A 22,960-nucleotide genomic window follows, 5' to 3' on the forward strand; every position below is an offset into this window, starting at 1 on the left:
TTGGAAAGTTAACAAATTGAAACTGTTCCTTCTTTTAGCCTCTGAGAAGCAGCAGCCAGTTGTTCCTATTCCTTTAGAAGTGGAATTGATGGTGGGCACCAGAGAGCTCAAATCCAAGATTTTAGAAACAAAAGATGTACTTTTTAAACATTTTATAAGTCCTGATTCAAATTTCAACAAGCCTCTCTGTGTTGATGCCTCAGCAAAGGTTGTATAGAACCCACAATATTCAGAATTTTTATTAGTCTCTACTGAGATCTACAGAACAGAATAGATCACCATCTTGTCAGGTACTCTGCATTGCTGGAAATGAAATGAACATTTTTTTAGAGGATAACTACATATGCAAAATAACTTTAAAAGTCACAGCATGTCTAATTTCTATAACATAGATTAAAAATGTAGAAAAGACTGCTACTTCTGATAGGACTACATAATGTTTGGTCTGTAAAACATTTAAATTGTCATATTATAAGCCTAATACAGCATATGGCTGAGTTGAAAAAAGAAAGACAAAAAAACCAAAGTTTTGCTCCTGGAACCCAATAGATGGTATAGTATATTCAAGTCGTCACTCTAACAATTTCTAGCTGTGTGACCTTGAGGCTTATAGTTATTTAAACTTTGGGCCTAAGTTTTCTCACCCTAAAAATGGAATAATAATGGTACTACCTCACAGGATTTCTAGACAAATGGAATAATCCTTATGTAAATTTGTTAACTGATTTGTAACTAGATGCTTCCACCTATTTTTTCTGTGTGAAAAGTTTCACTGATTGTTAAGAAAACGTAGAAGAATGTCAGTTGAATGTGGCCAAGCTCAAATAAATTTCAAGTGGTTAATTAATGATGAAGTTAGAACAATTACTATTAGGCTAATACTTGTTCTTTGCATTTCAGCTAGGAAAATTAAAGATCTCTGAGTGCTTCTGTCTCTTAAAAACAAAGGAAGCCAACTAGGCCACCTTTTCTAAGATGACATGATTAGAACATTGGATCTGAATCCAGTTTAGAGAATCGGGTATACTTATTAAAACACAGTAAATGATGTATCAGGAAGTTAAGAGCAATAGCTGAAGACTTAATTTGCTCACTTGGGTTTATTTAATCCTTGTTTCTTTATAAAAATTATACACAAAATCTATTAAGGCTTACAAATCTTGGAATATGGGAGTTGTAAAATTCTGCCATAAAGGGAATTGAGAGTGAAGTCATATTAGAAAATTAGAAGAAAATATTCATAATGAATAACTTGATTAAAAATGGCTGTAATAGAAAATTTTACTTACACAGGATTTTAAAGTGTTACATGTCTCTGATACAGCATACTCTAGCAGTAATCTTTCAGCGGGGTCTTAAACTCACCCACTTCTAGATCCTTTTGTTCATATAGCGTGTTGAAGATCCTGTGTCTTAGGCACTGTTGCATATTTGTAAGTGAAAAAGATATTCCATGTCCTCATAGTGTTTATAATCTAGTTGGAGAGACAGTTACACTATAGTATGATAATTGGTGTGCCCTGAATAAAGATAGGACACCAGACCCAGATTTGTTAAGAAGAGGGGGAAAAGTGGTGGTGATTTGAGATGCTATCTGGGGAAGTGGAATTTATCCTGAGAGTGGAAAGATGAAGCAGAGATGAGAGGAGGTGGGAAGGAAAAATGGTCTCAATCAGGAGTAACTCCTTATTCAAAGGTCCCAACTCTGGAGAACTGAGAGTAGTTCCATATGACTGAGCTGTGTATACTCTTTGGAAGATAGATGGTAGGCAGGAGCTATATTCTCAAGAGCCTTATAAGCTCTGTTAAGGGATTTGCAGTTTATCTTGAGGGTATTGGGACCTAATGGAAGGAGTGGCCTGAGCTCTAGGGAGCTGGAGAGAGAAAGATGTAAATAGATTTTTGAGAGAGATTAAGGAGCAAAATCATTGGACTCAGTGATTGATTCGATTTGGGAGATGAGAGGGAAAATGTTTGGTGATAAAATGAATGATTGGGATAGGGCAGTCACTATTTATGTATTTTCAGGGATAAAGGAAGAGTTCTGTCCCCTCTTTTAGCACCTGGGGAAGATCATCAGAATGTAAGAGGAGTGAGGGTGGAAAGTAAAAGTAATTATGTGAAATTTCATACTAATATAAAACAATTACATGATGACAATTGCTTTTAATCACAAGAACTTACAGTTGATTTTAAGCATATTAATAACCCCAGTTTGGGGTATTATTATTATCCAGAGATTTATGAGATATCCTAAAATAACCCACTTTAGAAGGAACCATTGTTTTTGGAGCCAAGAAAATATTTTAGACTGAGTTGGAAGGATAGCCATACAAAGAGTGCACCACCAATTCCCAAAAAATAAGCTCCAGAGGAACAGTGTCTTTAATTCACTGTAATTAACTTATTTCAAGTATTACTGATTTTTTTAGAGAGAAATAGTTTTTCTGTTAAATTTGTGAGTGTACAAAATTGGCTAGAATTTTCAGTCTGTTTTAATTTTCATCCTTTGGCCAAGTCGTTTTTCCAGGTCTCTATGTATGCATTTTAGAATGAAAGTCAATATAAAAATTTCATTTGATTAGTAGCATTATGTTTTATAGCAAGTGTTTCCAGAATTTGTGTGTATGGACAGATTTTTTTCAAGTTTATGCACACCCACATTCATTACATTTGGTTAAAAAATGGCAGTAATGAGAATTCAGATCTATAAGTAACTGTACATTTAAATGGAGTACATTATTTCTATTATTAGCAATGTTATTATGCAGTATTATTTTCCCTTTTTAGATGTTTTCATCTCTTTCAGCCTGTCATTAGAATAGTTAGGAACTTCAAAAGGCTCTGTTCTAAACTTTTCTAAAAAGAAAAAGAAATGAGACATGAAGCATAGAGAAAAAAATAGAAAAATTTATTGTGTGGGCAAGAAAATACACATCCACTTTACTGGGGCCCTTGTTTGATTTTTTATAGGACAGCTTTAATTTTTTAAAGCAAATGAATCTTTCTGCATTGTTTTTTCTTTCATCCATAAAATATTTTGTGAACACAAGGTTAGTGCAGGTGTCTTTTAACCCATGATATGCTTTTCCATATCATAAAAAATAGACTTGATCACTTCAGTAAAGACTATATTGATTGTTTTAGGTATAGCACAGTACATAGTTTGCAAGTCATGTCTATTTGTTCAAATTTAGAATTCTTTCTTAGGGCTCCAACTCTTTATAGAATATTTTATTTCTTTTAAAGTTGATTTGGCTAAAATAGCCTCAGTGCTGCTGTTTGTACAGCTGACTAGGGTCCAATGACAGGATGCCCTTATTGGAGTTAGACAGACCTAGACTCGAATCCTGGCTTTATGTCTTAATAGTTCCATAACCCTGGGCAAGTTACTTAATCTCTAAACCTTACTTTTCTCTACTATAAAATTGGAATGTCTACTTCATGGGTGAAATTAAGGTTAAAAATATGCAAAGCATCTATCATATATTAAGTGCTCCACAGATGTTAGCCATTCTTATCAATATATCTCTAATAGTGAAGATGATAGGTTTATGATAAAATGCTCATTGTTCATCACCCTTCGATTCTAAGTGCTATTACCATTAAATGCTCCATCCAGTAGTTTCTAGTAACTCTCAGGGGTGGATTGATCAATAGGCAGAAACATTTAAAGCTTTATCTCATAGATTTCACTTAAGAATCTTTCTGTAAATTGTATCATTTTGTGCTCAGACCCTCCTTCCACTAGGATACTTGTATGTTTTTGTTTGGTTGGCTTTATTTTTCTTTTCTCTCAGCTCTTGCCTGAGCACTGCCATTTTTTAGCATATGTCGTCTAGGTAAGACTGATTTGTCTATTAATTCATGAACATGAGGAGAGAAAATGCTGGATGGCACCACCAGTAAACTGGACAAGCATTTGGTTCTCTTTTCCCCAAATTACCTCTGTACCTGATGACAGCTTCTCTTAATACCTAGAAATAAATCAATAAAATAAATTTTACATCACTTCAGAAGTTTTACTTCAACAATATGTTAATAGATTAAAGTAATTTACTTTTCTTTTTCTTCTCCAAAGTAACAGATTTTTATAATATATTCTGAGTCAAGGTAAGAATTAGTTAAGAGAAAACCTTTGTTTGAAAAGTGGAAAAAGTTACCAGGCAACCTGTATGTGTTACCGTTGTACTGATTAATCATTATCATCAGTTATCATGGGAGGGTGACTGCTGAACAGTCACACTATTATCATTCCATCATTTTTCTACTGATCAACTTAGTACAAAAGATTAACTGTACACAGCTATGAGGATTACAACATTGAACCTAAATAAAGAGGCAGAACTTTTATAATACAGAAAATTATGAATTTTCACAGCTCTTCAGTTACTTGATTTATTGTTTTGATAAAGCCCTGTGTTTTTACAATGAATAAACTTTTCACAGAGGTGTATTTTGAGTGAAAAAGTCTGACTACAAGCTATAGCTTAACCAGTTTCTTTCATTTGTATGAGGTGAAGCAGGGGAAAAAACCAAGTCATTGTGTTTTACATTTGTAGGTAAATTAATCAGCTCAATATATTTTTGACAAAGTTTTAAAAAAATTATATTTATCACATGATTATTCAACCATATAAATATGAAATTTGTATAATTTTCCATTATTGCACATATTAACTTGGAAAGTTGTTTAATATATATATTTTTTTAAAGAATTAGAATCTTAATATTTTTTATCATCTACTCCAGAATAGTCAGAAATATACATTTTATATTAACTTTATGTTCAGGAAAGTATATTCTAGCAACTCACCCCCCCAAAAATATGACTCATTTTAGATGTCTAATTTTAATAGAAATTTTAATTGCTATGGGCATTATGTATATTAATATTTATTTTCTAACATTCAGGAATGCTGATGCTTAATCAGAGTTTTAGTAATAAAAATTTTATGCTGCATAACTTCAGTTATGACGGGATCTTTCTCTATGTAAAAGCACATCAGTGTTAAACTCCTTGTTCTGTATTTCAAAAATCGTAATTTTAAATTATGACAAAGTTTTCTCTCCTGTAAATAGCACTCCTATGTTCTTATGTTGAAACAGGTTTATAAGTTTATAATTTATTCTTGAATGTCACATTTTTAGGTGTGATTTATTTTTACTACACCTACTAAATGACTATCATAATTTTGGTTAATTTGTTTCAAGTAGGAATTGGAATTGGCATATTTATTTTTCTCTACTGAGGAAAAAGAAAGGAAATAATCCGTTGCGCTTGAAAATTAAATTACAAATCTTTATTTTCTATGTTGAATTTAAACCTGTTACATTCCTCAGTGGGGAAAAAAAAAAGATAGTTGGTGTAGTAGAGCTAAACTTCGTAGACTTTCCATTTTTGGAGAGCAAATTATTTCAGGATGAAAAAGCCCAATAAAAATTAAGTGGATACTACTTATTTTTAAGCCAGCAGTTATATACTTCTGTTTGATAAGTAGTTGATTAGGTGAGACTATTAAACCATTTAATCTGGCATGTACATTGTGTATGATAAAAGGAATCCAACTGTGAATTTGAGTGTATTAAATAATCTTCAGGAAGTTCCACAAAGAACATTTGAATGCCTTGAAACTTGCAATAATGCATGTTTGTTCCAAACACATTTGCTTTGCCTAGGTTTTGCCGATCAGGTTGAAGAAATGCTAATCTTGTCGCATTCAGCAGCTGGGTTTTTTCAATATTCTTTTCCTTCTCCTAGGGGTTAATTAGCCTTCTTTCAAAATGTGGCCTATTTAGCTGTAGATTCACATGATTCAGCCAGAGCAAGCTGTACAAAGCCGAACCGTTAACAGGCGGGTGTGTCCAACTGCTTAATTAGCCAGAATAAAAAGGTCCTTTGTCAAACAAGCATCTGTTGCTCTTGACACACCTGACAGCCACATTAGGCAAGGATGACTAGACTGAAATTGTGCATGTCTCTCCTGCAAGAATATACAACTCATTTACATATGGGCTACATCATGGATAAACTGCAGGGGTTTATTTAGCTTATCAAACTGGATTAATGTGACTGCATTTGAGGCTGATAAACAAATATCACTTGAAAGGAGGCTGCGAAGGAACTAAACTAACCAAATTACTCCCAGACATAAACAAAGCACCAGAAACCACTGCCAGCTGAATGGGAACACCTCAGATGTACACACAAACATTTATGCTGGGTCTAAAACAAAACCCACAAGTGAAGCTTGCTAAAACGCTACCTCATGTGACAATCCTTGCGCTGCAGAAATGTTGGAGAGTTATCAGGATGCTCTGAATGCTTCAGTGGGTTAAAATCACCTGTTGAGCAAAATTTGACAGGAGGATTTTATTCCGCAAACATGCTTTAACATTCTAATTGTTCTGAAATCAGGTCTTCAGAATTAATCAGTTAAAATGCCTATGGAAGAATGCTAGTTCAGTTTTTTTATGGCCTCAGTAGAAAGAGAGAGAATACTTCCTAATTTCAGTGTCAGAGAGAAAAGGGATGTCTATCTATTGTTATCAGAAGTATAGAACAAATAAAATCGATTGAAAATCCCAAACACTTTGCTGCTCAGACCAACAATCTCTAGCTTTTCATTTGGAACCCCTGTCATCATGATACTGCAAAATATATGTAGTGGTGACATCATGGGCTTTAGAGTTTTACAAACCTAGATTTGAATTCAGGCTCTTCCTCTACTAAGCTGTGTGGCTTTTAGCAAGTTATTGAATCCATTTGTGCCTCAGTTTCCTCATTTATTAAGTGGAAATAACACTTCCATTATTGGGGATCTTCTGAGGATTAAATAATATGTACTTCAAGCACTTAACAAACTGTGTGGTACACACAGGCTTATTTAAAAAACTACTTATGGTTATGACTTTTTGAGGCAATTTCTGGATTGAGACCCTCTCAAAGCATGAGGCCTTGGCAAAAACAGCCTCTTTCCTAAAGTTGAGGAAGACAATGAAGTCGGAGGAGAATGAAGTTGTGCCTGTTAAGGAAGACTGGGGAGAACTGAGAGACTGAAGTTCTTACCAGTTGGCATGACTCTGGAATCCAGGAGCCAAGGAGACTAGATAATGAACAGCAGCCTGGGAGTAAACAGAAAATGTTCTTGGATAATTGTTTGGTTGTCCTAGATTGGGCTGTATGTGCCAATTTTGATGTGGTATATGCATAGAGCCAGAGGCTGGGTGGAAAGTTCTCCATGATTCTCTGGTCTACGCAGGACCTCATTTTCTGTCCATCTTATTTTCCCACTCTGTTCAGTGAAGGTTGCTTCTGTTGAATAGTTGGGATCCTTACCCTTCATTCTGAAAGTTCACCAGTTTGCTTTGCTTTACTTGCTTTACTTCTTTCTACCTGTGCAAAATGCTAGACTTCCAACTTGTTCTAGTAGTTTAGTGCATGAGCTTTAGTTTTATGTCCAACCCTCCTTCCCTACTTCCAGTTGTTTGACTTTGGTTAAATGACCATCTCTGCAACCTCAGCTGACTCATCTGTAAAATGAGGAAAATTACAGTTCCAATCATCTAGTTACACATTTCTAATAGTAAAGTGATCAGAGTTTTAGTATTTCTCTTCTGTAATAAAGAAGTAAACCAGTATAAATATTATCAATATTGTCTTAAATTCAGAAAGTAATTTTCTAGTTTCAGTCTGGATTTGTAGGACTAAATTTCTGCTTACCCCAAAAGATGTCATGAACTCAAATGCCTATGGAGGCCGGGCAAGCAAATGAGTCACACCATATAAATCATTTGCCTACAAAACACATAAGAGGGGCTCTCCTTTTCTATATTTTTAGATTTTTCAAGAGAATCTGGAAATTGGGTTTTTAATGGAAAGTTTTCTGATTTTTAAATGTTGGCAATTAAGAATTTTAACTTGTGGTAACCCTGAGTCAAAGCCTATCTATGGAGTCTAATATAGTCCATAGGATGACAATTTACAAATCTATACCTTTTATCTTCTGATAAGCTCTCTCTGGTGGTTTATTAAGGATCGTTAGGAATTGCTTTAAAAATACTTTTGATTTTTAAAGAGACCTTCATTCTTTCTATTCTTACATTTTGTCTAAAAAGTGGATGCCAAAGTACGGATCATACACTAAAAACGGCTGGGTAGACTGGTCTGCAGTCCAAAGTACAGACACATGAGAGAGCTTAGATAAAGCTCCCAGCCAGCATCGGGAGTTACTTTACTGCGGGAAACTCATCCATCCTTGATTGAGCAGCTTAATGAAGAAGCCATAATTGACAACCCTGTCTTACTCATTTGTATACCCTACTGACAGAGGCCACCGCCCAAGTTGCAATTGGGAAGAAGGGCTAAGAAAGCCTCACTGAAGATCTCTAACATCTGGTTCGTTCCTCCTGCCCTACAGAAAGGCATCACCTTTCTCTCATTAATAGCTCCTCTGCTGTAACATAAGTGACAGAGAGAGTCTATATAAGTAATGCATCAATATAAAAGCAATGGCTTTTGCTTTTTTTGAGGGGGGAGGTATTTTTTCCCTCTCTGATGGAATAAAGAAGAGGCACAGATAGGGTTCCTAATTTTTGTATCCCTTCCCCCAAACTTTGAAAACCATGGTCTTTCAGAAATCTTAATTAGGCAAGAGTTTTATGAAGTCTTGTTCTCAAACATTTTCAGGCATATCCATGGCTTTAATGCTACACAAAGGGGTGTGTGTGTGTGTGCACAGGCCATGCATGGAGATCAATGCTACGTTTTGTTTTGTTTTGTTTTGTTTTGTTTTGTTTTGTTTTGTTAATGAGCCACCATTTGAGATACTTCAGTAAAAATCTGAATTGTTAGCTTCTTTTGGAAAACTGGAAGAACCGGCAGCTATAGCTTAGTCTTCCCACAAATTCACAATTTTTTGGAGCTGAACATTAGCTCATTCAAATAAATGGGATAGTAGCCATAGTCTCCATCACATTCCTTCTGTTGAAGCCCCTAGGCACCTTCACTCTGTGTGCTTGAGGTTCCTCATCTGTAAGTGGAGATTATAGTCATACCAACAATACTGGATTGTTACATGGGCTAATTTATTTATGAATTAACATGTAAAGCATTTAGAAGAGTCCTTAGCATATGTTAAACACTCAGTGTTAGCTGTTACTGCTATATCTTTTGTATGTGCTAGGGTTTATTATGCTGCTTTAGGGTTTTGACTAACACAAGAATAAGAATAATCACCTAAAGTGATGCCAATGTCAAGGTCTAGAAAGAAAAATAAGCACAGATTCAAAGTGAAGAGTCCTAATCCCATGCCTATTCCTGTCACCTTGAGCAAGTCTCTTAACCTCTTTGGGCTTTAGTTTCCTCATTTATAAAATAAGAGTAGATTTGATGTCTCAGAGGTCCATTTACAAAACTGAATGAAATGATAGAAAAGGTTTGGGGGAAGTGGGATTTGGAAGAGGTCATGCTGTAACAAAAGATGCTGAGAGGGGTTAATTTTCTAGTTGAAAGAGCTGAATATGCTTTCAGATTTTTCTTAGGGAAAATTAATGTTCACCATATTGTTCACAGGCTTAAACCATATGCAGTATTTTTCTTAGGCTACCGGTTAAATATTGTTTTTCCCATAGGAAAGAGAATTAGAATTCTTGTCGCTGCTCAATAGCAAAGAAATTAATGTTTATTCTATTGACTGTATAAGTTGCACAAGGGAATGCCAAGGCCAGGAAGTCTGAGGACCCACACTTGTTAGAGTACATGCTGTAAAGTTTAATCCTGTGTCAGTAGGGCAGATAGAGAACTGAAAAATATGACATTTTGAATTGTGAATGACAAAAGATAATATTTCCTGTCTTTGTTTATAAATCTCATTTATATAATAGTGGTCTTACCCACCTTTCAAAATATTAGAGTCTTAATGTTTGCCTATCTTTGTGTAAGAATATAATTGAACTTTGAATTTAGTACCTATAACAGCATGAGAAAATTAGTCATCTTTGGCTAAGTTTAGGGTATATCAATTAGTTTTTGATTATATACTAATTTTTTTAGATCAGTGAATATCAAGTCTGAAAGTTGGAAAGGACCTTAGAAGTGGTTTCTCCTAAATTGTACACTTTGGGTGACATCCTAATAGTTTCTAAAAGGGTCTAGAAAGTATGGTTTATGATATATTTGCATACAGTATCTTGACATAATTTTGAGCTATAGTTCATGAATAGTTAAAACAATTTATAACAGATGAAACCTAACTAAGGAAGGTACATTTCAATGAAGTTCAACCTCTATAACCTCAAGATAGTAAGAGGTACTAATGGAGATTTTTAAAAATGTGGATTACTAAATTTTATGTATTTCTTTAAAAAGTCGTCAAAATAACTATTAGTATGCAAGGACTGTCATGAGAGCATGTTGGGGTAAGAAGTATTCTGAGAGTTGAAAGTTAGTCTCAGTACAGGATATTGAGAACAAATGTAATGCCGCTGGTCATGCAAAGGGAGCATTTTAAACTTTATTTCTATTTTAATATATTTCAGAGACCATCATGCAGACATCAGAGACTGGGTCGGACACAGGCTCGACAGTGACTTTACAGACATCTGTGGCTAATCAAGCAGCAGTGCCTACACAGGTGGTACAGCAAGTGCCAGTGCAGCAACAGGTAAGGAGCCGCTCTTCGCAGGGAAGACGCCGCGCCTTTCACTGTGCAGGCTCCTCAACATGGCTGTGTGTTCACGGGTGATCTGCGTTATACTTTCTGGCACAGTGGGTGCTAAGATAGGCCTAATTCACTTCATAGGTTAAGTCGGCAAACGTTTCTTGAGCATTTCCTGGATATCCTAGGTTCCTTTTGTACTAGACTGTGGGGATACAAAGACAAATACTCCAACTACAATTCCTGTTCTGAAAGAGCCTCTTAACTCTTAAAGAGAACATGTATTTCTGACTTTACCGCCCTAAGTAGGCTTTCACCTTCTCGTCTCTCCTCCCTGTTCTTTATCACAACTTACTGTTTTTTCCATATTGAAATGTCAGCAACCATATTTTTATATAATTGGCTTATGGCAGTACTTAACAAAGGAGAAGATGGATGTACCTTGTAAGCAGAGATTTTGCCTTTTTGATATTTTAGTAAGTGCCTGGGTGACTGATAAATACTGTTTAATGGAAATTAAGTTATCATAAAGGTCTGGAGATCTGATTCATTCCATTTAAAAAACTGAGAATGAATTCCTCATCACATGTTTACTACAGGGCTTATTCATACTCGACACTTGGCTTGTTTTGGAAAGATACTGACAAAATAATGCTATTCATGCCAGTTAATAGTTCTGCATGTGGATTGTGAACACATTGGCCTGTCATTTCTTCTGAAGAGTGGTGAGAAAGTGAGAAAGATCATGTCACGAAGTATTTTGAAATTTGAGATTTGCCTGTAATTTCTTACTATCAAGGAGAACCTTTAGCAAATGTTGCTCTCACAATTATAAATAAGTAGTTAGGGAGAGGGATATCTTTTCCTAAATGATAGACAGATGGATTCAAGGTTATATTCTTTTCAGGAGATAGAAGTGGACTTGGCAGGGAGAGTGATAGATCACAAAGGGTGTTTGAGTCTCAGGGCAAATAGACATCTGAAGTCTTTTTCTTTTTAATCTTAGCACACACCCCTTTCTGGTCTCTACCACACACACTCTCTCTCTCTCTCACACACAGTTTATTAGTTAAACTAGTTTATTAGTTAAACTATATGTAATTGTGATCTATAAAAACAACAGTTTCATATGTTTTGATCTATTGTGTTTCTTATCTTTCTTATCTTTTTTTTTACCATTAAAAAATGAGTCCACCTAAAATGGTGTTTTAAAAGCCTCTATTATTGATATCACCAATTTCAGGACTCGGAACATTACTCAGGAAAGGGTAGGTTATGACATATCACCCAAAGAGCAAGTGGACAGGGATTAGGACCTTGTTAAGTTATATATAACAACGAGAATCTGTCAATAGTAAGCAAATGCTGAATAATTACATTCACTCTGATTGGGTTTTTGTCTCATTTGTGGAAGAAGAATGGCCTTGAAAGTGTCTATCTGACAGTAATATGGTAGACATCTCATTCCTATCCCCAGAAAATGCCCTCTTGAGACATTAAAATGTCTGTAGGACACATATCTGCCCCTCTCTCCTGGACTCTCTTCTTTCTCCTTCCCTCCCTCCCTCCCTTTTCCCTCCCTACCTTTTCTCCTTTTAAAAAAACTTTTTATTGAATTTAGATATCATCAGATGATTACTACAGGTCTTATATAGTAGTGTAAAGAGTCAAATAGTTCAGCAAGACTGTTATTAAAAACAAAACAAAACGGTCCTCAACCTCTCTCTAATCCCATGAACCTTTCCTCGGAGGCAGCTACTTTTGCCTCTTTCTACCTATTATTTTGATATATATATGTTTTTTAAAAATATTATTTATTTTACTGTTTTCTTATTATTTTAGCTTTAAGCATTATCTTATTACACCCCTCTTTCTAGCCCCTACCACATGCATGTGCATGTGTGCACACATGCGCACACACACACACTTTCCATCCCTTATGCTCCTAGTATAGTAGGTTGAACTATATGCATTTTAGATCTATGAAAACAACAGTTTCATATGTTTCAGCCTAATAGTATATTTCAATTTTGGTAGACCATTACTCAGTGCTTACATTCCCATGATACATATATATTCCCACATACACACACACACACACACACACACACACACACGCGTATGTATGAATGCTATTTAAATCTAGCCATGTAGTGAGCTATGCTTATCTCCCTTTCCTACAAAACGTGTTTACTGGATTTAGTGATCAGGTGTTTTCCACAAGGAGCCTCTCAGAGCATTCTGACCTGCTCCAGTCTAGATTCAATGCTCTTTGCTCAGCTCCCCTCCTGGGGTCTCCTTTTGCCATCATCATGGGATTTTCTTAAGTTGGCTTTTCTGTTCCCTGGATCAGTGTCTTAAATTCATGGTAAACATTTGAGCTCTTATGTGCCTGAGAGAGAATTTATTTATCAGTTGTTTGGTAGTTGAATGGGTATAGAGTTTTGGGTTGGAAATAATTTCCTTCACAATTTTGAAAGGATTGCTCCATTATCTCCTGGTTTGCAGGATTGCTATGGAAAAGTCAAACACCATTCTGATTTCTGATCCTTTGTGATTTATTTTTCTCTCTGCAAATTTATAGAATGTTTTAAATCCTAGTTTCTTGAAATTTATGATGTTGTGTCTTGATGTGGGCCTATTTTCATACATTGTTCTGGAGCCTTGTTCGTCTTGTTCAATCTGAACATTCATGTTCTTCAGTTCTGGCAAATTTTCTTCAGTGTTTTCATTTATGATTACCTCTTCTCTTCCTTCTCCTTTTTTACATTTTGGACTTTCTTCTACTTTCAATTTCATCTTCCAACTTATCTATTATTTTTTATTTCTGTTATCATAGTTATAATTTTTGAGAGCTTTTAAAAAATTTCCTGCACCTTTTCACAGTATCATACTTTATTTCTTGATTATATCTTTTTATCACTCTCTGAAGATAGTAATTTTTTAAGTTGTTGACATTTTTCTCTGTTTATATAGTCAGATTTTTTCAAGCTACATTTTTTTGTCTTTGTCATTCAATTTAGAAACTTTTCTCAGATGTCTGATAATCTGTGGATGTTTATTCATATTTAAAATTCTGAGAATAAAAAGCTGGTTTGAATGCATGAGTATGTCTTGTTGACTGCGATATAGGGTTATCTTTTAGGTTTTTTAACTGGGAACCATCTGATGTTTAGTATCTTTGTTTTTCCTCTTGGGCTGATTACATTTTTTTAAAGAAGACTTCTCTAGCTTCCTGCCTAACAGATAAATGCTTGGCTCCTAGGAGCTGAGTAGGGGAAGGCAGTTGGGTCTTTCTTGTACTAATTCACTTATTCCTTCTCATTTTCATGTGGTATCAACATCACCTGTGTTTGGTCTTCCTCAGTGCAGAAATTAAATCAAAAGATAAACCTCTAATCTTGCACCAAAGTCGTGGAGGCCAGTCACCTCATGGCATGGAGTTGGTGAAGGGGTTCTGCTTGCTTCTGATATAGAATCACTTTTTATATTAGATACATATATTGAAAACCAAAAGTTAAATTGCTACCAGAAGAGAAAAATCAGTATCACCAGCCATAAATAGAGGATTATACATATACACACTTTGTTCATGTCCTCATAAAAAATAATCTCATGTACATATGGACCACACTTTGGGAAACATTGTGCTATGCCATATGGCTCATCCCCAGAGGCATATTTTTCAGCTCTTCAATTTATCTCTTTCCTCTTGGACATTCAAGGCAGGTGATACCTTACATCCCCTTATACCAAGCAAAGAAGCTGAGAACTCTCATTTTCTTCTTGTCAACGAAGTGTTTTATTTCCCTTAATGGATTAATGTGATATTTGTCTGGAGATGCCCATTTAGTTGTCCTTTCAGACTTATTTAGAAGGATTTTTTTCTCCTCTGAAATTCTTTTTCACTAGAACAGTGTTATGATTGAAGCTCCTTGGTGCATTCTGATGGTGTCACTGTGATTGTAAATTGCCTATAGCTGATGAGATTAGTGCTCTAGTAATTTCTTATTGCTCTAACTTGTCTATAATCTTTGTATTGTTAATGTGCTAATGGCATCTTGAATTTTTAAACTGTAGTAGAATACCTTTAAAGTCTTCTAGCTTTTGTCACTGACCCATGATGGATATTGAAATCATGGCATTGATGTCAAAGGTGTTTACTTCTATTGATTAAACTTTTCATTGTGTCCTTGCTTTGACCACTTTGATGTAAAGAGAAAGCCTATAGCTCATATTTTTTAAAATGTTGAGATATATAAAATTACATGTATTGGAATGTTGAGAAACAAGAAAAAAAATTTAAGATCACAATATGTAGTTCTGTTTCTTCAAATCCGTAAGGATCCTAATTTCACTTTATAATAAGTACCAAATAAAATGTTGAAACCATTATTCTATGGTTTTTTCATTTATTCCCTATGATCTCAAGAACCACCTTATCACCTTTCCTTAGATAATGGTTCAGGACTTTTTATATAATACTTTATCAAAATTTCTATCTTTTGCTGTTTTATTATTTCATAAAACACCATAGAATCTCAACTTCCAAATATAGGCATTGTTGCCTAACTCACTAAAATCTGTAAAAATATTCAAGTTCAATATCTTGATTAGAAACTAAAATTTTAATGTTACCTATCCTATAATCTTTTTAAGAAGACTTTTTTTTTTTTTTTTTTTTTTTTGCCTGATGGTTCTCTATATATAAGCTATGACCAGAAATGAACTGTTGAGTTTCTTATATATTTTTCTTCAAATTGGTCATTTTATGTGTAAATCTAAGAGGTCTTCTGATCCTGCTTATCCTAGAACTGAATTAAAAATCCAGAAGAGGAAAAAGGGGAAATGCCTTCTTATTATTCTATTCTTTCCCTAGCTGGCCTGTTTAGATCCTTTGTAAAGTAGAACCTAGACAAAAGTCCTAACTTTTATTTTTAATCTTGAGCTTCAGTTATTCTACAGATGCTGCTGGCATTGAAAATAAGTCCTAAACCACCTATAACCAGGGCTCCAAGACTGTTTTCTCCCTTTCGAGTTTCTGTTTTGACTGCCCTCTCAATTATGGTTCCTCCTCTCTCTACGTCTCTGCCTATCTTCCCTCCTTGGAAGGGACACACATCTTTTCTTTCAAAGTGGGCAAGTGTGTTGTCTGTATAGTGCTTCTTCTAAACATAGCATCCCAGGTACAGTGGAACCCTGGGGTTGAAGAGATTTTATCTGAGTCCAAAGAAAGATTTTTTTCCCATAGAATCTGCCAACTTTGTTTTAATTCTTTTATTATCAGACACTGTGGTCTTTACATTTTCCTTCCAGGGACTCAGCCTGTTTTTAGATGGTCTTTGGTATATAACTGGGACATTGAAATCTCTTTTAATGTGATAAAAGCTCATTTTAAGATTGTATTTAGATAAGAACTTTTGTTTTTATATAAATTCCCTATTTAGGCAATGACTATATATAATTTGAATTATTGAAATGAATGGAGTAGCTATCTGGCTATATTATTTATTTTTGATTGTATCACATATTTAGCATTTCTACATAAGTTATGATATATCCTGGAGAGTGAGCTTATTATCCCTGTGGTCAAAAGAATAAATGACATTTTGTTTGGGAGACAGAGCCAACCAAAATTGTCATTTAGGTTCTATGCAAAAAGAAGTCTTCAAGAAGGATACATTTTAAATACATCTTCTCCAATAGATCCTAGAGTATCTTTAAAATGATGCCACATCCTTTAGGAAATAGATTTTAGGAGTTAAAGTTTTATATGAGCCTCCCGTGATCCTCATATTAGACCACAGCTTCAACAGTGGATCATTTCTGTCCTCACTCCTGTTTGCCATGTTCCTGTGATGTAGTATATCATCATAACCAGAAAGAAACCGTGATAGTATTATACCCATGAAAAACATTTTTGGTGGAAACGATGAATAGTGATTAAGGGGGGGGGAAGTTTGCCTATGATATGTTAAATCCATAATAGAACATTATTGGATCAAAATTTGATCAATAGTATCTTAAATGGTCCCTTTGGAGAGCGAAGCCTGAGGAAGTGCACTCTGTCATTCTTGTGTTTATCTTGCCTTTCTGTTCAGGGTCAAGAGGTTTGCTCTCTGAGCATCCTAGCTTTGATAGACATGAAGAGAACTCCTTTCATTTGAGACCATTATCTCATATAATCAACAGAAACAAAGATGTTTTTCTCTGGTTTGCTCTTACTTGGGATTTGATTCCTATTGGCGTGGTTCCCTAAGGGGACAGTGTTCTCATAATTAAGACTGTGGCAGATATCCTAAAAGATGGGGTTTCATTTTTAAATGAATTCCAGTTGAGTACCTTTTTGTAAAAAAAAACAAGAGATAGTGATTTGGCTCTTGACAAGCATATTTATTTTTAAAACCAGAACTGCTAGTTTTTAGTATCCTGCATAAAGTGTAAGGTATTTCAGAGGAACATGCTGATCTACCATTGAAATGAATTTTGCTGTACCAATCTAATATGAATTCCCTTTAGTTGACTATACTGAATATTTGCAAAAATAAGAGCTCCATTATTTAAATAATTGAGTGGTCATATTTTATGATTCTGTTATGTGATTTTAATAACATTTTCTCATCCAGTGTTAGATCATTGTTTGGGATACCATATTTTAAGAGGATATGCCAGGCATTGTGTTAAATGCTGGAGTTTCAAAGGTAATTTGACATGATACCTGACTATAAGAAGCTAAATTTTGAGGGAGTTGCCCGGCTGGGCGTAGCTCAGAGGTTGAGCGTCGACCTAGGATCCAGGCGATCGGAGTTCGATTCCCGGTCAGGGCACATGCCCACGTTGCGGGCTACAGCCGATCAATGACTCTCTCATCATTGATGTTTCTATCTCTTTCTCTCCTTCTCCTTTCTTCTCTCTAAAAAAAAAAAAAAAAAAAAAAAAAAAATCAATAAAAAGATATATTTAAATTTTGAGGGAGTTAGATACTGTTATAGAATTGGATATAAAGTGCCTCAGAGTAAAGATGGAAATTGTTCTTGGAAATAAGTAATATCTTTACTGAGGAATCATCTCTGAGCTGTGTGCTGAAAGAAATTTGGAGTTGACAAGAAAAACAAACTGGAAGAGGGTATTTCTGATAGAGAAACGCATGGAAGAGTTCAAGGGAAATCAGGGAATCTATGCAAGCTGATGAGAGGTCTAGGAAGTGAGGGATGTGGAGCAGTGTTGCCCAGAACCTCTTGTGGGAGGTTGAGTCAAATGACCCATCGTGGTATCTTTACACCTCTCTTTTCCCTAGTCCATTCATTCTTTTCCCTCTTCAGTTGGCACATTTCTTTATATATTTCTCCACTGCCAATAGCCGTGCTAGAGAAGTCTACGCTGGTCTGCATTTCCCTGTTATCTAACCACTTTTTAATCCTGTGAAATCTGGATGCCACCTATACATCTGTGGACACTGTGCCCTTTGGGCAGGGCCAAATCCAAAACTATTCTCTAGGATCTTTCCGGATTTTTCTTTGACACTTGATAGTGTTGACTATCATGTATCTTTCTTCTTCCTTGGCTTTTGAGCTTCCCCTTTTATTTTATTATATTTTTTGGAGGGCTTCATCAAGAAAAGCGGGTTTTGTAGAGGTTAGGAGTGACAGTCGTAGAAGAAGGTATGGGTTCAAGTCCTGGCTGTGGTTCTTTCTACTTATATGATTTTAATTGAATTTTTAACTTTTCCAACCCTCAATTTCCTCATATATAAAATAGGAATAATAATATATAGCTTATATTTAGCTATAAATATTAAATAATTTAGGACAGTATCTGGTATATAATACACTTTTAATAAATATTTTTATTTCTGTTATCAATGCTATTATTGATAGCAGTAGTACCAATATTATCTGAGTCTAATACTGGTGTTTTTTTTTATCCCCTTTTATATAAGATATGGCCTGTGGTCTTCTGTTTTTGCCCTCACTCTCAAGTAACTCATCCTGTATTTATTTTAGTCTTAAAACCAGTTGCCTTCATTTCCTTTACTAAGCAAAAACCTTTGGTCCTTTTTTGTATGTCTCTGGATTGAGAAGTTGGGAGGCTTAGGCTTTAGGTCAGAATGGACACCAACTTGGTTTGACCAGCAGGGGCAGTATTGGTCTTTTCCACCCTCTATGAAAACCCAGCGTACTCACCTAGTGATTACAGAAAATGCCAGGATATTTTTCACTAAAGATGAGGAATATCTCCAGTGTTTTATTCAGCTCAAGAAATATGACTTATGTTTACATCTAATTTGAACAAGTTGGAACATAATTTAAACAGAGCACCTGCCCTCTTTACTTAAGCAAATCATAGGAATTTTTTTAAATTTTAGTTTTCAGTTGCAGTTTACATTCAATATTATACTGAATTAGTTTCAGGTGTACATCATAGTAGTTAGACAGTCATTTACTTCACAAAGTGGTCCCTGATATTTCAAGTACTCTCTGGCACCATACGTAGTTATTACATTTTTATTAACTATATTCCCTAAGCTGTACTTTGTATCCTGGGGACAATTTTGTGATTACCAATTTTTAGTTCTTAATCCGTTCACTTTTTTTTCACCCAGCCCCCCAAAATCTCTACACTCTGAAAACAATCAGTCTGTTCTCTGTATCAATTATTCTGTTTCTATTTTGTTTGTTCATTTATTTTGCTCTTTAGATTCCACATATGAGTGAAATCATATGATACTTGTCTTTCTTTGTCTGACTGCGACTTATTTCACTTAGCATAATATCCTATAGGTCCATTCATGCTGTCTCGCAAATGGTAAGATTTCATTCCTTTTCATGGCCAAGTAATATTCCATTGTATATTTGTACCACAACTTTTTTATCCATTTGTCTACTGATGGACACTTGTATTGCTTTCATATATGGGCTATTGTGAATAACAATATAATGAACATAGGGAGGAGCATATTTTTTAAAATTATTGCTTTGAGTTTCTTTGGATATATACCCAGAAGTGAAATTGCTAAGTCATAACAGTTCTATTTTTAATTTTTTGAGGAACTCCCATACTGTTTTCCATAGTGGCTGCAACAATCTGCATTCCCACCACAGTGTACAAGGGTTTCCTTTTCTCCACATCCTTGCCAACACTTGTTGTTTGTTGTTTTATTGATGGTAGCCATTCTGATATGTGTGATGCAATATCTTTTTGTGGTTTTAATTTGCATTTTTCTGATGATTAGTGACATTGAGCATCTTTTCATATGCCTCGTAGGAACTCTTTATCTGTGCTGTAAATACACTCTCAGTATATAATAGATCACAATTTTTAGCCAAACCTTTTTGTCTTCAGTATCTGAAAGAAAGAGAAACTCTAAGGTCCAAATAAAAATATTGATTTATAGTCTAATCTGGTCAAGGAGGTCTTTCTAGACGATTTTTAAGCTAATGTTTGAAGAATAGATGTAACCAGTGGGAGAATAAAAGGAACTGTTTCCTGAGAGAAAGATGTGTGAAGACCTGGCATGATGGAGAACCTGGTGGGCTTGTGGAACTGAGAGTTGAAATGGCTGGAGGAGAGAGTGGGAGGGATGAGTGGTGAGAGATGAGGTAGGGTAATAGGTTGCTACTGGTCAGGCAATATAAGCTATTTAATTTTTCAGTAATAACTCTCATTTTGGAGTTGCCCACTATTTTACTTTGTCAGAAATCCAGTTGAAGCAATGAATCATAATAATAGTAGCTGTCATCTACTGAGCACATTTTGTGTGCCATTCCCTGTGTTGATGTTTGGCTTATAATTTCTAAAGCTTTTAAAACCCTGCAAAGTAAGTGGTATTATCCCCTTTTTACAAGCGAGGAAACTGAGGCTCAAAGAATTTAAATCACATGCTTTGCATAGTAGACATTTCTCCTTGACAGCCTGAGAAGTATACTCTGAGGCAGTACTTACTAAATGTATGTGCATGGGGTTGATGATGTATTTCTTCTGGGAGTGGGACTTATTTGTCTTATTTGTTTAACAAATAATTCTTTTTTACAAGGTCTTCTTTCATGGGGCTAGTAAGTGCTGGACAAGTAGCAGGTACTCCATATGTATTGAAGGAATACATTAATGCAAAAACTGAGCTCTTCTGACTGAGTTATCATGTGTATGGAGGGGAGAGGACATGGGCCTTGTCCTCTGACAGCCACTCCTGAGATGTTCTTGTGGAACTTCTAAGGTTATATGGAACATAGTTTGAGAATCATCTCTCCTGGACTCTTTTGTAGCAGAAAGAATTGTTCATCAAAATTCTTCAAACTCAATACCAGTATCAAACCTGCATATGAGAAATTAATTCCATGAACACTTAACACATGTTTTCCTATCCATGAAAAACAATTACTTTGCCCTTCCTTTTTCCTAGGGCTGATTTTAGAAATAGACACACAGGTAGTGCCTGTTTATTTTCTTAAAAGACTTGTGTTGACATCAGTCAAAGCCATTTCTGCAGACTATGATGGTTCATTTTTCTTATGTACAGCCCTTATAAGCTGATAGACTTCTATTAAGAGCAAATCAGAGCTACCCTCTTTGTCCTGACTGACTAGTAGCTCAGTGCTAAATCCTAAGCCTGATGTTTAAACTAATATACCTTCCTTCAGCCTTGATTTTTTTTTTTTTTAGCCAATAGTCAAACCCAAGTCATCTGACTTCAGAGCCTGAACTCTTACATTATACCCCACACAGATAAAGTAGTCAGATGAGTTATGACAAGAAAAACTGTTAAATGGTTTAAGTAGTATTGACATAGTACTACACATGGCAGTCCCATGGCAAAGAACATAATATACTTTATGTCAAGAAGGATTAATTTTAGCTCTTTGTATCACAATGCATTTTTGAGAAATCCCACAAGCAAAAGTAGTGAAGCAAATGAGTGTCTGGGATATAAAAGGCTATTTGAGTAAAACAACTAGCAAATAAAAAAATTATGAACCTTGAACTTTTTAAAGCCTTTTCTAAATGCAGACCATAAGTATCAGCATCAGTAAATATAGAGCCTTAAAAAACCAAGAGGGAAAAATAATAAAATCAATGTAGTAAAATGTTATCATTCAGATAATCTGGGGAAAGGATATCTGAGAATATTATTGCAACCATAACTTTTAGATATCTGAAATTATATAAAAAGTAAAAACACTTAAAAATAAATATGTGGAATCTAATGAACAAAATAAACTGATGAACAAAAAAGATCCAAGATCCAGAGACTTTGAAGCATGCAACAGACTGATGTATTTCAGAGGGAAGATGGGGTGAGGCAGGAAGAGATTAACCAATGAATTTATATGCACATATGCATAGCCCATGGACAGACTATAGTACAGGGAAGTCCTGGGGAGGGGGTGGAAGCTGGGTGAAGGGACTCAATGGGGGGAAAAAGGGGGACATCTGTAATACTTTCAACAATAAATATAAATTTAAAAAATCAAAATATCTGTACCCCCCCTAAAAAAAAAAGGTTTCTAGTGAGAAAAAACAGAAAACTCCAAATATCAAATTGGCATCAGAGTTTTCAATAGCAACACTGGCTGTAAAGATGACAAAGCAGTGATATTTTCAAAATGTAAAGGAAAAGATCTTGGAATCCTTAGTTTAGTATTTAGCTGAATTATCATTAAATGTGAAGTTGGAAAAAGAATAAATAAATAAACAAACAAACACCTTACCAATCTAAATTTGTTAAACTGAACTAATAACCCTAATACTATGTTCAATAGACATAGTTACTTATTTAGTATTATATCTTTAAATAAATAAAACCTGAAAGTTGCCTTTCCCACATGCTTTCTAAGCCACAGAGATCTTCAAAAAAGTGCCCCAAATGTAAATTTTTGTTTCAACCTTAGCAAATCAAAAAAAGGAAAGGGAAAAAAGTCTACAGAAAATCCGTTTTGAGGTTTTTGCCAAGTTCTCTCACTATTCCCCATCAACTCCTCCTAATAATTATTCTCTCTGGTGATGGGAGAAGATCTGACCAGTGTCCATTGAAGTGGGAAGAGTGAGCATGTATGGACATGCCATACGTATGCTGCACGCGTGTTAGAAGAATGGCTGTTTCTGGTAATTTTTATTGACTTTTTCAGAGATACGGGTTTTATAGTCATCTTTGTTATTAGGCTCTAAAGTCTTGAAATAGCAAAGGAAAATTTTCTTGATACTTAAATACAGCTGTTCTATTTGTGGCTTGAATTTATCTTCTTAGACCCTTTTCTCAGTGGGCAGATAGTACTGAAGTCTGTTTGCATAATATTACTTTGTCTAGT

General features: G+C 35.0%; 1 protein-coding gene across 1 annotated transcript in view; it reads left to right on the top strand.

The window, feature by feature from the left end:
- The window catches only part of RFX3 (regulatory factor X3), a 253,325-nt gene that overhangs the window by 107,854 nt on the left and 122,511 nt on the right, over positions 1–22,960 (top strand). Inside the window, exon 2 of the mRNA XM_087822682.1 lies at positions 10,540–10,664. Within this exon, the coding sequence (XP_087678808.1) occupies positions 10,548–10,664 (117 nt within the window). The 5' untranslated portion in view covers positions 10,540–10,547. The remainder of the gene's footprint in view (positions 1–10,539; positions 10,665–22,960) is intronic.

Source organism: Miniopterus natalensis, chromosome 12 (assembly GCF_054644295.1).
Source record: "Miniopterus natalensis isolate mMinNat1 chromosome 12, mMinNat1.hap1, whole genome shotgun sequence".
Lineage (NCBI taxonomy): Eukaryota > Metazoa > Chordata > Mammalia > Chiroptera > Miniopteridae > Miniopterus > Miniopterus natalensis.